We start from the raw sequence: 17,207 nt of genomic DNA, 5'->3' as shown, positions 1-17,207 counted from the left end.
TTAATGAAGTCAGATAGTTAACATTTTTATATTAAAGTGAAGTTTCATACGATTTTGACCCAAATATTGCTCCGGTCAAGTTGAGACTTGTAACAGTTGATTGCGACATACATATGCACATTCTGAACAATTTTTGGCTTTCTAGTTTTATTATTTAGCGCCACTTGATTTTTACTTAAAACAAGTATTTTGGGAAACATATTCATTTGATCATTCTGGGCTTTAACAATTTTAACATTAATATGCTCAAGCGTATCTTGACAAAGTCTGGAAAAGCTACTTTAATTTTTAATTTCATTCTTAGATTATGGCGCAATAATATGTATTCTATGCAGAGGCGCGTTATGATGACGTGGCGCTAGTAGCAGTGAACTGGGGAAGACCCAGCACACTCGCTCCCCTCTCTATCTCTCAAATGATACAGCGCTTGTTTCGCCACAGTCCTTTGTAAAAATTTCGGCTAAACTTATTTCCGGTTTTAGCCAGCTTGCCGTACCTACATATATGACGGTTTGAGATTCAGTGCTTTCTATTAGCACTTGGATCTCTGGTTCTTTTCCAAAACAGCACGACTGCTTACAACAACAATATTGATTTTCCTATGTCTACCTTCTTCTTGTGTTCGTCCTGCACCCTTTGAAACTGAAGCCCTTTTTACACTTTCCCGAGACTCTCTAACCTAAAAAACCGCCCAGTCCCTTCACATAGCCGCCGTTATTCGTGTAGCCACTTCCTGCGTGTATTAGACTCCCGACCTATTTAGCGGAACCCAGAAACCCACCACCCTATGGCGCAAGTCGAGGAATCTGCAATCTACACGGTCGCAGAACCTCCTGAGCCTCTGATTCAGACACTCCACTCGGCTCTGTACCGAAGGACCACAGTCGGTTCTGTCGACGAAGCCACAGATGGTGAGCTCCACCTTCATCTCGTAAGTAACACTAGCAATCTTTACTACTTCAGCAAACCGCTCAAACACAGAGCGAATCTCTTCCGATCCAAAGTCACACAATGACACACATCGTTAGTACCAAAATGAACCACCACCTGCAGTTAGCCGACTCTGCGCTCTTCATGGCGTCCGGAAGCACCCGTTCCACTTCAGACACTCCACTCGGCTCTGTACCGAAGGACCACAGTCGGTTCTGTCGACGAAGCCACAGATGGTGAGCTCCACCTTCATCTCGTAAGTAACACTAGCAATCTTTACTACTTCAGCAAACCGCTCAAACACAGAGCGAATCTCTTCCGATCCAAAGTCACACAATGACACACATCGTTAGTACCAAAATGAACCACCACCTGCAGTTAGCCGACTCTGCGCTCTTCATGGCGTCCGGAAGCACCCGTTCCACATCAGGAATGACACCTCCCGGTGTACCCACAATGTGCGCACTGGATTCCTTCCCCTCCTTCGCAGCCGTATCCCTAAGTGGCCCCACTACGCGCCTAACGTTGTAGCTCCCAGCTACCAGTAATCTCACTTTCTGTGAATGCCCAGACCTTGCAGGCCGAGAGGATTTCTCTGGAATAGAGCGAGAGACTTTGTCTAGCTCAGGGACCTCGTCAGCCATAGATAGCGCCAGAAGCCTGTTCGTCAGACGAACTGGGGGGGCCCTGCGATCGGCCACTCGGAAAGTCTTTCGCTGCTGGCCATACCTTGGAACAACCACATGTGAGGGATCGACGTCAATGAGGGCAGTAGCCGGGAGGGCCACATTAGTGGAATGATCGGGGGACATATGAGTCGTGCTGGACGTCTATCAGGTCGCCCAGTCTAAGGCCCACAGTGATGCCCATTGGCAACAGTCTCAAGCTGTGTGACCGATGCCAACACCACCTGGAACTGTGAGCGAAGGGTCACCATTCAGCCCGCATCTGAACATCGTAATCACAATTCCTATGTATACTAAAGATGGCCTGATAGATACACAGACACACACGAAATATAGGAAGTGAAACTAAAGAGCACTGACAAAAAATTTTTAAAGTCCGTTTTTAAGAGAAGCTGTGTCAGCTCAGAGTACTCAAATGAACTGCTATTGCTGCTATGAGAGCTGTCGCTTGACTAGGGATCTAACTACTATAAGTGGCTCTTGAAATACAAACCAAGTTCCTGGTGCGATACAAACAGCGGTTCTATGCACTACTCAGTTAATAAAGCGTGGAACTGTGCCTGATAAATGCACAAACACGCACGAAATATAGGAGTTGAAGCTAAAGAACACTGATGAAATTTAAAATAAGATGCTTTTTTATGAAAAACCATGTCAACTCACAGTATGCTATGAGAATTATAAAACTTTTACAAATCTACCTAATGAGCAGTACAACTTGAGTGGTCTTGCTCACCTCTCTGTGCATCGTAGCGTTCCAGTTAATCCTGAAGAAGTAGTGAAATATTTATCCGAACTGCCATTTCGGATAAATTCTTGCTAAAGGTAGGTGCTGGCAGCTGTTCTTCGTTTGCCCGTTTTCAAAATATCGATAAATAATTGGGCTGAAATAAAATAGTGAAAATTCTGTTCTTATATAATACCAAATGGAGACACTTATACCATCTCCTCACCGACATAAAATTCTGAATACGCTCGAGTATTCCACATAACCTTCTAAAAAGAAATTCATGAGTGTTAAGTCCGCAGATCTAGGCGAGAAAGAGCAGAACACAGCGTCTCAACGACTCAACGGTTTGAAAGATGTTGATTTCAAAATGTGCCAACTTCCTTAACCCAATCAAAATATTGCAACTTCCTTTATATTGTCTGTAACTCTTTTCGATGTATCGCTGTGCCTTAAATAGTTATAGTCATTTGTAATCGCTATTATTATTGAACTGCCTTGTAGAACAAATTCTAAAGAAACGCAGAGAGCACAACTTCTAGACCCATTGACTTCGAAAATTTTTTTGATAGTGTGATGAGGGAAAAGTTATCGACCGTGTTAGAATAACAAATCTACCCTAAGCTTCTGTGAAGATAACGAAAATTCTATATGAAATAACAATAACAGTAATAAATTTAGAAGCGCTTCAGTGAGAAGCAAAATTGATAAATAAATAAATAAGAAAAAGGAGACACTTCTTTTGTCATTTACACATAATGGATGACAACAGATTAACTAAGCAGATTTTAAAATCCTGTTGGAGAAACAAGGCAACTTTAAGCTCGATTCAATAGTTCAAGCAAGATTTAAAACGAAACAACGTAGAAGAAGAAGAAACAACGGATAGACACACTTTTACAATAAAATTGTTGCAGATGCAAGGATTCCGAGGTGGAAAGAAAAAGAAGACAGATTCAAACTGAAATGAGAAAACTGCAGCACAGCGAAAAGATTAAGGAACACTGCAGGCAAAGAAAGAGAAAACAACAGAATATGAAGAACTGAAATTAACACGTGGCCCACTGAAGACCTACACGAGAGGAAAAAGAAGTTCCTATGGTAAAGCGCAAGCCCAGCTGCAAATATTGCCACAAAAAGCTCCACTGGCTCAATGTCAAATACGAAGACATGCAGCGGCACCTTGCCTTGGCAGGTATTTACATACGTGTATGAAGTTTCCTGCTCGCATTGGCCTAATTCCAAATGCAAAGTCAGCTACCAATCTACGAGTCTATCTAGATCGCGCTAGGGCTAGCAATTACGCTGTCGTAATGGACGTTCTTAGGAAAATAAGTATCTCCGGCAAACGGCCTCGGGTGGGTGTGAGGCGGAAAGAACCGGTCGTGACATTTGTCTGCCAGTGGGGCGCTGGTTCTTATTTACATCACACCCGATAGAGAACACGTCTACTTTTATGGTGACAGTCAGGGACAGTTCTACCAGCGTCCAGCAGGTTTTCTTTTGTATTAGAAATTCAACAGTGGTCATCCAGATTGTATCTTTAGGTTACGTGGTCGACGGGCAACAAAACTGTGTGGGCGTTTCTACTGAGGAAGTAGTCGCCGTTTCACATTTTATCGTTATTGATCTATTTATTCGTTCCATGAAACTTCTGATGAGAGAACAACTAGCGAGTAGGCGCAGTGGTAGGATAGGACTCGCAGTCGGCAGGGCGGCAGTTTAAATACCTGTCCTGCTATCTAGACTTAGATTTTCCATGGTTTCCCTAAATGCCGGGATGGTTGCAAGAAAAGGCCACGGCCAATTTCCTACTCCATTCTCCCCCAGTGCGAGCTTGTGTTCCACCTGTAACGACACCATCCACAACGGGACGTTAAATATTAATTTTCATTCCTCGATCACAGAACCCATCATCATAAAGACATACTTTTTAAAGAAAACTCAAGTATCCAGAATTAGATTTTCACTCTGCAGCGGAGTGTGCGCTGATATAAAACTTACTGGCAGATTAAAACTTGTGTGCCGGACCGAGACTCTAACTCGGGACCTTTGCCTTTCGCGGGCAAGTGCTCTACCAACTGAGCTACCCAAGCATGACTCTCGCTCAGTCCTCACAGCTTTACTCCTGCCAGTCTCCTACCTTCCAAACTTTACAGAAGCTCTCCTGCGAACCCTGCAGAACTAGCACTCCTGAAAGAAAGGATATTGCAGAGACATGGCTTAGCCACAGCCTGGGGGATGCTTCCAGAATAAGATTTTCACTCTGCAGCGGAGTGTGCGCTGATATGAAACTTCCTGGCAGATTAAAACTGTGTGCCGGACCGAGACTCGAACTCGGACCCTTTGCCTTTCGTGGGCAAGTGCTCTACCAACTGGGCTACCCAAGCACGACTCACGCCCCGTCCTCACAGCTTTACTTCTGCCAGTATCTCGTGTCCTACCTTCCAAACTTTACACAGGCTCTCCTGCGAACCCTGCAGAACTAGCAAAACTGAAAGAAAGGATATTGCAGAGTGAAAATCTCATTCTGGAAACATTCCCCACGCTGTGGCTAAGCCATGTCTCCGCAATATCCTTTCTTCCAGGAGTGCTAGTACTGAAAGGTTTGCAGGAGAGCTTCTGTAAAGTTTGGAAGGTAGGAAACGAGATACTGGCAGAAGTAAAGCTGTGAGGACGGGGAGTGAGTCGTGCTTGGGTAGCTCAGTTGGTAGAGCACTTACCCGCGAAAGGCAAAGGTCCCGAGTTCGAGTCTCGGTCCGGCACACTGTTTTAATCTGCCAGGAAGTTTCAAAACTAAAGTATGACAACGTTGAATTATACACCGATCAGCCAAAACATTATGGCCACTACCCACTGGGAGACTGGCGTTGCGGGCACGTTACACGATGAGGAAAGATACTAGCAGATCAGAGATGAATGTGGAATCATTACAGCGATGATGCTGGCCGCGAATAGGGAAACCCAATGACGCGTGCGACATAGACAAAGGGCGCCTGGGAACGAGCGTCTCGAGAACGGCGCAGCTGGTCGGCTGTCCACGTGCCACCGCCGTGACTGAAGGACGATTAAACCACGAGTAGGCGATAAAGCATTCGAAGTCCACGCATCATCACAGAATGTGGAGGCAGGAGGCTCGCCCATTTAGTAGAGCAGGAGAGGTGGAGACTGAGACAAGTGTTCGGAGCGCAGTTTTCAGCGCAGAATGTTGAGCATGGTACTTCGCAGCAGACACCCCTTAGGTGTTCCCAAATTAACACAACATCGTCAGTTACGATTGCAGTAGGCACGGGATCATCGAGATTGGACTGTGGATCAATACAATGTGTCGCCAGGTCTTTTGAACCATTTTTCTTTCTACACCTGGTCGACGATCATGTCCGGACATCCTGTCATCCAGACGCACCTCTTTTCGAAATATGCATCGCGCCACGCACACAAGCCGATGAGGGCAATATTCAACGATGGGAGACATTCATCTGTGCTTCCGCGGGACTTTAGAAAGTAATCGAGAGCACCGTGACAGCTGTGGACTACGTGAACAATACTGACGACACGGCCAGTTGCATTCCTCCATGCCTGAAATCTTCCCCAGCAATGGTTGGATTTTCCAGCTGGATAACTGTCCGCTTCACAAGGCCAGAGACGTGCTGCAGTTGTTTGAGGAGCACGGTAGTAAACTGACGATTATGTCTTGGCCACCAAATTCTCCTGGTCTGAACCCAATGGAACACGTGTGGGACGCTACTGGGCGCCAGGTCCGCGCCTTGTAATTTCCAATCCCTAATTTTCAAATCACGTGAGCTGTGTGTAGACGTCTTGTGCCACATACCTCCGAAAGCTGCTAAGGACTTGCCGAATCCATGCCATGCCATCGTATTCAGCAGGTGGTGACAATGTTTCGGCTGTACTTCTTTACTCCACAAGCTACCGTACGGTGTGTGTCGAAGCGTACATATTGTGCCAAATCAACCACCCTCTCCCATCTACACCTTTTCCTGTGCCATTTTGTGGGTGGCACTCAGGAAGAAACATTGTTGTGACTATTCTACATGACTCCTCACTATAGCGTCGTAGTCACCCGAGATCCATCTCACGGGAAGTAGTATGTTTCTTGTGATTCTTCAGTTTCTCCCGGCGTATTTCTTTCTCGAACAGTCCACGGGTGTACTGCCGGTCCATAGTGTCCAACGGGCGCAATATTTCGGCGATCAGACATGTCGCCATCGTCAGGTGCGCTGACGAACTGAGCTCCTGGGGGCGGGCGGCTGTCTTAAATCCCCTCCCCTCGCGAGGCGTTCTGTCTGCGGTCCGCGCCCGCGCGTCAGCGGTCGCTGAGACGCTGGCGTCGGCGTCTGTGGTGGCGTCGGTGTAATTGCCTCGTCCGCCTAGTCGCCCCTTCGTTTCCTTCGCTGAGACGCTGGCGTCGGCGTCTGTGGTGGCGTCGGTGTAATTGCCTCGTCCGCCCTAGTCGCCCCTTCGTTTCCTTTGCTGTGCGTCTTTTTAATTAGACTCAATGATGGCTCCCATGCCCTGCTCAGGGTGATGAGTCCGTCCCTGGTACGAATTTCAGTAGCGTCTCTAACGGCGCTGTCCCAGTATATAGATGTCTGTGCCAAGACCCTGGTATGTTGGTAGTCCATTTCGTCGGACAAACAGTGCTCTGCGACCGCCGACTTGTTGGGGTACCCAAGTCGAGTGTGCCTCTGATGTTCTCGGCAACGATCTTTGATGGTGCGCACTGTCTGTCCAATATAAGTCTTCCCACATTGACACGGAATCTGGTATATGCCGGCCTTCCGCAAACCGAGATCGTCTTTGAAACTTCTCAATAATTCTCGTGTTTTATTTGGTGGGCAAAAAACAGTTCGCCGGTCGAAGTGATCGAGCGGTTCTAGGCGCTACAGTCTGGAACCACGCTGCCGCTATGGTTGCAGGTTCGAATCCTGCCTCTGGCATGGCTGTGTGTGATGTCCTTAGGTTAGTTAGGTTTAAGTTGTTCTAAGTTCTAGGGGACTGATGACCTCAGTGTTAAGTCCCATAGTGCTCAGAGCCATTTGAACCGTTCTGTTCAGTCAACTGAAGATTGTGGCACACACTGGTACGAACGGTGTCTATCATCTGGACTCCGAGATTATACCAGCGACTGGCAGAGAAGACTGAGAATACCAGTCTTGGTCACGGACCTTCAACGATGTTCACAATCTGCAGCATCGTCGCCAGAACTGATCCTAGTCCCCTGGTTCTGAGTCTAGTGGAAGGCTTGAACCAGAGGTTGCGGAGGTTATGTGACAAACTAGACTGCGACTTATTGGAGTTGCGCCATACGGTTAATAATTGAAGCGTCATTCTAAATGGGTCAGTTGTCTACAACACATCAGGGGCTGCTATCCGGGTAGCTATATATGAGATGCACACATGGAGTATATATATATATATATATATATATATATATATATATATATATATATATATATATATATATGTGTGTGTGTGTGTGTGTGTGTATATGTATATATAACAAGCGTCCAAGTGGTCAGTCGCCAGTCGCAACGAAGCGATATATAGAACAAGCATCCAAGTGGCCAAGTGGTCAGTCGCAACAAAGTTTGAAGCGCTTCTAAAAATGAGTGAAGCTCGCGTAACACCAGGTACAGAAAGCTGTTTAAAACCATAAATTGACAACAATAAGGTTTTTGGAGAAAATTTAAGGTTGTATCGAAGGTACCAACTGACATGCAATGGAGGTGGCGTATTTGTCGCAGTAGACAGTAACCCACATTCACCGAAATAGAAATTAAAACTGCGTGTGGAACCGTTTGGGCAACGCTCAGTATCAGGGGTGGGCATAATCTTGTAATTGAATCCTTTTATCGATCATCAGATTTTATTCCTGGTGTAACTTCAGAGAAACCCTCAGTTCGCTAGCACATAAGTTCCCAAATCACACTGTAATCGTCATAGGAGACTTTGATCACCCAAAAATCAATGGGGATAGTTACACTCGTGTTCAGAAAAAACAGAACACCTTGAACGGCTAGAGACAGGACGTTCATATTGACACGACATGTACAATAGTATGTTCTGCAGAAATGATTAGCACTTGAACAACGCGGCGCGCGGGTTCAAGGTGAACATCGATATCGTGGCACAATACTACCTGTTGTAAAATGTGCCTGCGGTTCTCATTGTCACTATAAACCGAAGGTAATGGATCATTGCGACTCGAGCTGACGTGCAGGATGCCTCGCAGACGTATGCACCAACCGTATCGTCCAATCGGTGAGTTTGAAAGAGGGCGTATTATTGGCATGAGAGAATGCGATACATCCATCCGGGAAACTGCTGCTCGTATGGGACGAAGTGTTTCAGCAGTGCAACGCGTGTGTGCAGAATGGTTCACGGAAGGCCGTAGAACACGATGAAATGAGTCAGGCTGTACCACCCAGCCCATCCGCCCAGAAGATCGACACCTCATCCGAATGGCATTGTAGGACAGATCTGCGTGATCCTCAGTTCTGGCACAACAGTGGAACAGTGGAACACATCGTACACTATCAGGGTTGACAGGCCGTTGCCGTTTGTTATGGCATGGGTTACTCCACGTCGTCCACTTTTCCGCCTGCCCGTGACGAATGTGCCGAAACATGCTAGGTGGTAATGGTGCATGGAACGACGTCACTGGGGACAGGAATGGCATCAGGAATTCGGGTTATCTTTGTTTGAAAACGATGGCCGCGTTTTGGTTTGCCAGACAGAGGGAGCGGCATCACAGTGACTCCATTCGCACGAGACATACAATGCCAGCTCAAGACCTTTTGCTGTGGCGTGTTATTGGGTACAACCGCAAATCACAGCCGGTCTGTGTTCATGGCCCTTTCTGCACAACACCTCGGACGCCTTTTTTCAGCAAGACAATGCACGATCACATGTTGCTGCACGAACACGTGCCTTCTTGGTGTCACAGGATGTCAGCCTTTTACCTTGACGCACCAGATCACCAGATTTGTTGCCAATCGAATACGTGTGGGATATAGTGAAACGACGGGTGCAGTGCTGTAACCCAATTACAGCCACCATACCATCACGCATGGAACAAGTTATCAGGGCCCATGGCGGACCTTGTGCCTACTAGGTAACAGGACACATGCTGAACCGAGGAGACTGAAATGTTAATCATTTCTGCAGAACGTACTAATGTACATGTCCTGTGAATATGAACGTCCTATCCCTTGTCGTTCAAGATGTTCTGTTTTTCTGAACATGAGCGTACATTTTTGTTAGTGGTGGTAGCTACAAGAGACGTTACGAAACGTTTCTAAATGCCTTCTCTGCAAAAACGTGGTACACATATTTCGGGACCCCACCGATGACGAAAATTAATTGTATCTAATGGCAATAAATAGGCTTGACCTGTTTGAGGATGTCCACATTAAAAGTGATATCAGTGACCATGCGACAGTTGCAGTAACTATGATTACCAAAGTACAAAGAGCAACCAAAACAAATAGAAAAAATCATACGTTCAGTAAACTAGATAAAGATGCAGTAATTTCATATCTGAATGAGGAACGTGAAAATTTTAGCTCAGAACAGGGTCTTGCAGAGGAAGTATGGCTCAGGTTTGAAAGAACTGTTGACCGTTCACTGGAGAGATATGTGCCTAATAGAGAGCTCATGGTGGGCGAGAGTCTCCATGTAAAATGTTCCTGTAAATAAACTTGTAAAGGAACAGAGACTACCGCGTAATAGGTGTAAAACAAAGCATGGGGCTACAGACAGATGTCGAATGAAACGGATTTGGCTGTCAAGAGGGCCTCAGTTACAGTTAGTTACACTGACACGTCAGTGATGGGCTTAGCCCATTTCATAATATTGATGTTATAAACGATTTTAGTGCTGCACATTTTCTTAATTAGTGTTACTAGTCTGTAATCTCTGAGTAGCATAGAAGTTAAGCACAGGTCCTCTCGGGTGGCTTCAACTACCAAAGCATCTTTGTCCCTCAATGAAACACCCCAAAACCGCTGCCTATCTTCATCCTCAGTAATTCCTTTTTCCGTAACAATTTAATCCACGTATATGCTGTTCGAGTTGGTATATCATACGTTTGTGTAAGATCGCTCACCAAATACGAGTACATGACCCTCCAATTTCGTCGTTGTTGCTGAGTCTCTCGGTGGTCATGTGTGGCTTTGAACTTCTCGATATTTTTCTCGCCAATCCTGCCTCACCTGTCCGTCGAGACGGTACGAATGCTTCTTACGTCATGGTTACGGTTTTTGCCCAATGGACCAAAGGCTGAAGCAAAGACTGAGATATTACCTCCTATTCGCAGTGAATGGGGTACGAACAGCTGAAAGGTCTACAGTGGCTATGTTTGATGTTACCATTTTATTCAAGCCTCCAAAGGACAGGGTTTAGTTCCGCTGACTGTTGATGTAAAGTCTAAGTTACCACTCTTGCTGATGGCATTATATATTCTATCGTAGAAAATTCCGCCTAGCCGCGAGAAACTAGGTAAGAAGCTGATCGAGAAAATGAGCCGAAATTTACTTACATGGTGTTGTAGTGACGTCAGTTCAAAAGGCTGGAAGCTACACAATGGTTATTTAATTTAAATGGCTACATTATTTGCAATGCATATTGATGCAAATGATAGGAAGGCAGGGACGTTGGAGTATTTCATGACTGTCGCAGAAAATAAACTTGAATGTCATGTTGTTGTTGTTGTTGTGGTCTTCAGTCCTGGGACTGGTTTGATGCAGCTCTCCATGCTACTCTATCCTGTGCAAGCTTCTTCATCTCCCAGTACCTACTGCAACCTACATCCTTCTGAATCTGCTTAGTGTATTCATCTCTTGGTCTCCCCCTACGATTTTTACCCTCCACGCTGCCCTCCAATACTAAATTTGTGATCCCTTGATGCCTCAGAACATGTCCTACCAACCGATCCCTTCTTCTGGTCAAGTTGTGCCACAAACTTCTCTTCTCCCCAATCCTATTCAATACTTCCTCATTAGTTACGTGATCTACCCATCTAATCTTCAGCATTCTTCTGTAGCACCACATTTCATAAGCTTCTATTCTCTTCTTGTCCAAACTATTTACCGTCCATGTTTCACTTCCATACATGGCTACACTCCATACAAATACTTTCAGAAATGACTTCCTGACACTTAAATCTATACTCGATGTTAACAAATTTCTCTTCCTCAGAAACGCTTTCCTTGCCATTGCCAGTCTACATTTTATATCCTCTCTACTTCTACCATCATCAGTTATTTTGCTCCTCAAATAGCAAAACTCCTTTACTACTTTAAGTGTCTCATTTCCTAATCTAATACCCTCAACATCACCCGACTTAATTCGACTACATTCCATTATCCTCGTTTTGCTTTTGTTGATGTTCATCTTATATCCTCCTTTCAAGACACCATCCATTCCGTTCAACTGCTCTTCCAAGTCCTTTGCTGTCTCTGACAGAATTACAATGTCATCGGCGAACCTCAAAGTTTTTATTTCTTCTCCATGGATTTTAATTCCTACTCCAAATTTTTCTTTTGTTTCCTTCACTGCTTGCTCAATATACAGATTGAATAACATCGGGGATAGGCTACAACCCTGTCTCACTCCCTTCCCAACCACTGCTTCCTTTTCATGCCCCTCGACTCTTATAACTGCCATCTGGTTTCTGTACAAATTGTAAATAGCCTTTCGCTCCCTGTATTTTACCCCTGCCACCTTTAGAATTTGAAAGAGAGTATTCCAGTCAACATTGTCAAAAGCTTTCTCTAAGTCTACAAATGCTAGAAACGTAGGTTTGCCTTTCCTTAATCTTTCTTCTAAGATAAGTCGTAAGGTCAGTATTGCCTCACGTGTTCCAGTATTTCTACGGAATCCAAACTGATCTTCCCCGAGGTCGGCTTCTACTAGTTTTTCCATTCGTCTGTAAAGAATGTCATAGAGGCCGCAAATATAACTTTAATTTATAGAAAAATTTCAGATAGTAATTAGACATATTGCTTTAGTTAAGAAAATTTTATAACTTGATGTGTATGCTGGGTAACTTGCAGGCTGATGAAAATAGTTCAAAATTACATTTAAGTGTTGGTCCAGAGGGAGGAGCTTTGGACTCAGAGTGGTGGCCGGGAGATCAGGGAAACTTGTAAAAGACGGACATTCTTTAATACTTTTACGATCTGTAATTATTCTAGAAAAAACGATATAGCAAATCCTCGTATATGGAAATACGCCGCAATACGATGCATGTAATAAAATGTCAACCACAGTTTTATCAGTCACATGAAATTATATGTTCCAGAGACATATTAAGTCTCATCTTTATCTATGAAAATGAATAGAGGCCGGAGCAATGAATTAAAATTTGTATCAAGGCCGGGAAAAAAATTTTAATTCATTTTTTCGGCCTGTATTTACTATCATAGTCATTTTTAAATAAAAACGTACAAGTTAGAAATTACAGCAAAATTAATAAAATTCCTACAAACGTGTCAAGTATTAGATATTGAACGATGTGGTCAACCACGATCAGTGAGGTGTTGGACAATGGCATAGCGCCATGGCTGTTATCGCAATAAACAAAATTGCAATACATACTTCAGTTCCTGCATGTTGACTACTTTTAAATATTTTATTATGTACATGTGCCGAGCCGGCCGATGTGGCCGAGCGTTTCTAGGAGCTACAGTCTGGAACCGCGCTACCGCTACGGTCGCAGTTTCGAATCCTGCCTCGGGCATGGATGTGTGTGATGTTCTTAGGTCAGTTACGTTTAAGTAGTTCTAAGTTCTAGGGGACTGATGACCTCTGAAATTAAGTCCCATAGTGCTCAGAGCCATTTTTACATGTACCGAACGAGAAGAACCCTCCACATTCACACAAGAAAATGAATCAGTATGGCTTTTTTATGTTGCTCATTTCATTTATTGTGATTAATTGTTGTTGTTTTATTATAAGCGCGTGTGCGCTGGGCTCATATGTGTCTATTTAAGTCGAAACGTTGATTTGAAGAATATTACGTTTAGTATTGCTGGAAACGTTAGCAAGTGAGCTTTTATTTAAAATATATTTCTAGCTTGTAGGTTTTTTAGTATTCAAATGATGGTCCATTTTGTGTTTTTATGTCTTTGAAAGAAAGTCATGCTTTTGGTGGGGATACCCGAAGTCCTCATTGGTGGTAGAGGTAAGTCGCTGGACAGTGCTGGAAAGTCGAAGGGCTCTAGGGCACAAGGATGAACTGAGAAGGACACTTATATATGGGCTGTCGGGGGAGACGGTAACAAAGTTTGACTTTGATGACGTGCTGTGGGAGAGAATACGACTTTGTAATTTAGTCATGTGATAGGAAAATTTTGTAAGACTTCGCCTCTGCGGCATCGGAGATGCAGTCTTAAACTCAGTAAAATTCAGCTACAAATAGGACTTTTATCTTTCGAACTAGCAATGAACTGTTAAATTATGCTACGTTTTACGCAATATCAACTGCTGCTTAATGTTTATAATTCTAAAACCTTGTTCAAGTATGCTTTGTAGAATACCATTGCTGAATAACATTGATTTATTTGTGAATAAATTATCAGACTTGTGAAACTATAAATTCGTGGTACCACCTGCATTAATTTGCAAATATTTCCCAATTTTATCATTTCTGATCATTGCTCTTCACAGCAATTTATCATTATTAATTAATTCTCTTAACTTACCTGTGATTAATACATTACAGCGTAAAATGATAATTTACAACAGAATATTTGTCTATCTTAGCTATTGGGAGTAAAGCAGACGTATGCGACTCGACCCTACGACATCCGTGGGATACATTTTCGATTAGAGCCGTACGTAGCCCAATATCGATTCTTATTGCTAACTCACACGAAATTAAGCGTGTTGGAAGTGTACGAAACCCGGTATTGGTCTTCATACTGCTTAAGTATTTATAATCATAAACACAAGATTCGGAGCAAAGGTTCAAAAAACGGCTTTGAGCACTATGGGACTTAATTTCTAAGGTCATCAGTCTCCTAGAACTTAAAACTACTTAAACCTAACTAACCTAAGGACATCACACACAACCATGCCCGAGGCAGGATTCGAACCTGCGACCGTAGCGGTCGCGCGGTTCCAGACTGTAGCGCCTAGAACCCCTCGGCCACCCCCGCCGGCTGGAGCAAAGGGAAAGAAAACATACGCTAACTTCTAGCTGGCCTGATTGATTTAATATGAGGGTAAGTCAAATGAAAACCTTAAATTTGTAATAACAAATCGAAATTTCGCGCCGTTGTCCTGTAAGTTGGTAAGCATGCTACAAACGGCGTGCAGAATGGCCTGTAGGTGGCAGCATAGTGCAGATGCACACATACCGTCGCAGTATCAGTATGAAGATGGCCGCCCCACTTGCGACTTGCACCAGGGAAGAACAGCGTCCTGTTATTCGGTTTTTGCGTAGTGAAGGTGTGAAACCTATTGAAATTCATCGACAAATGAAGGTTCAGTACGGTGATGCATGTTTGTCACAGCAGCAAGTCTACGAATGGAGTAGGAAGTTCACAAATGGTGTGACTTCAGTGGAAGATGATCCTCGTCCAGGTCAGACACAACGAGTTGTGACTCCACAGAACATTGCAGCAGTTGAAGCCATAGTGAAGGAAAACCGCCGAGTGCCACTGAATGACATTGCAGCATGTTTACAGATTAGTCATGGGTCAGCACAACACATTGTGCATGATGTGCTCCAGTTTCACAAAGTGTCTGCAAGATGGGTGCCACGGCAGCTGACTCCTCAAATGAGAGAACGACGTGTTGATGCTTGTGAAGAACTTCTTCGGCGCTTTGAACGAGAAGGTGATGGCTTCCTTGCAAGAATCGTTACTGGGGACGGAACCTGGGTTCACTTCCACCAATCGGAAACGAAGAGAGCGAGCAAGGAATGGCACCATTCCTCATCACCAAGTGATTTCCATACGTTTGGACCACTCAAAGACGTAATGGGAGGAAAGAAGTTCCTTTCTGATGAAGAGGTACGCCACGCAGGGCATGAGTGGTTGATCGGACTAACAAAAGAATTTTTTTCTAAAGGAATTTATGCACTTTGTAAGCGCTGGAGGACTTGCATTGAGCGTGGGGGAGATCATGTTGAAAAGTGATACAGCTTTTTACCACTTCTGCACAATAAATAATATTTAAGATTTTCATTTGACTCACCCTCGTAGCATGTCTTTGTATGCATTTCAGTTATATCAGGTTTACTTTTCACGGTTAAATTGTGGTCTTGTTACTGAACATGTTGTCACAGATGAATGTTTGGTCGTTTGCAGGTGGACAACGTGGGACATCCGTCATGGCAGGCGCAGCTGAGGGGCAGCAAGAAGTGGACGCTGCAGCCGCCTCCCGAGTGTTTCTACTGCTGCGACACGCTGCAAGTTGTTGTCGAACCCGGAGAGATAAGTAAGAACATTATTTTACGCTTCATTAACTCAATTAAATTTTCAGTCCACTATTCAATCCCGGGAAATATTATATAGTCTTTTAATTGTGGATATCCGCAGCTACAGCAACGCGCCGGAAATTGCGGTAAAGAATACAGCAGAAGATGCTTCTCGCCGTGCCGACTGTCCGGTCCCATTCACTCTCTACACTGAAGATAGGTATCGTTTGATGATCCAACGACGTGAGCTTCATTAGGTACCCAGCTGTACCCCAACGAGGACGATTAAGGGAAAACGAATTAATCGTGGCAAAAATCGTCTGGCTATGCTATGACTTCAATATCAGGGAGTCACAACTGGAAACAGTCTACTCATACAAATAACTCGGATCAACAATTTGTGGCGATACGAAATGGAATGATCATATGGGCTCAGTCGCACGCAAAGCAGTTACCATACTTCGGTTCATTGATACGATATTGAGAAAATGCAATCAGTCTACAACGGAGAGAGATTAAAAAGCACTAGTGATGACTGATGTGTTCGCCGCTGGCGCGCACACGTAAACAGTCCAGATATTGGGAACAAACAAGTTTATTAAACACAATTTCCACAAAGATATTATCCAGAATGAAACAAAAGAAAGGATGATTCATCAGTACGTGAAACAAAATGTATGCTAGTCCTCCAGTAAGTGAAACAAAATAAATGATGGCTCATAAATAACGGAGCCGCTTAGACTACCAGAATCACAAAGTAAATAAGTAAGTTCCGTGATACATGAAAGAGCTACACACGCTCTGCGTTCAAAACAGTGAATGAAGTCACACGCTATTTAATGAGTCTTGAAGTCCTAATAATTTTGGTTAAAACAGAAAAATGAGTTTGTCACTTCAGTTTTAAAACCGAAGTTCGAATCCAAGCTTCAGTCAAGGAGAATAAACACTTCACAATTCTTGCGGTGTACTTCGCTGAAATATTGAGAGACAACAGTAATGAAATATCTAAGTCCGACAAGGATGGAAACTTCCAGTCTGACACTAGAAGAGAAACAGTACAATTTTATCGAGTCTCAAGGAGCATGTCGCTGATCACTTAGAATCCCAACTGAGGAGGCGGCGCGCTGTCCAGAAGCCGATGGTCCAGTCCTTGGTGCAGCGTAGTGGTCTTTCGGTTGCTGGCTGCGACGAATCTGCTGTTCAGAGCTCGTACGCTAGCCTAAATTGCCGCCTCGGGGACGTATACGAGTTGACTTATATTTGGCACGTGGCTGGTGGTTGCATGAAGAGGTGCGGTTTGCCCACAAATTCTACGGTCTCCGTGTACGCCGCGTGGTGGCCTAGTCGGAGTGCTGTTGACGCCCTCTGCTGGTCTGGTCGCGGAGATCCTGTGTTGTGAGGTGTCATCTGCAGTGGA

The 17,207-nt window shown here is 44.3% G+C and overlaps 1 protein-coding gene across 1 annotated transcript in view; it reads left to right on the top strand.

Moving 5' to 3' along the window:
- The window catches only part of LOC126184427 (uncharacterized), a 433,983-nt gene that overhangs the window by 364,402 nt on the left and 52,374 nt on the right, over positions 1-17,207 (top strand). Inside the window, exon 5 of the mRNA XM_049926817.1 lies at positions 15,681-15,810. Coding sequence (XP_049782774.1) covers positions 15,681-15,810 — 130 coding nt within the window. The remainder of the gene's footprint in view (positions 1-15,680; positions 15,811-17,207) is intronic.

The sequence above is a fragment of the Schistocerca cancellata genome, chromosome 4 (assembly GCF_023864275.1).
Source record: "Schistocerca cancellata isolate TAMUIC-IGC-003103 chromosome 4, iqSchCanc2.1, whole genome shotgun sequence".
NCBI lineage: Eukaryota > Metazoa > Arthropoda > Insecta > Orthoptera > Acrididae > Schistocerca > Schistocerca cancellata.
The sequence above is the reverse complement of the archived record's forward strand: the minus strand, read 5'-3'. Positions and strand labels throughout refer to the sequence as shown.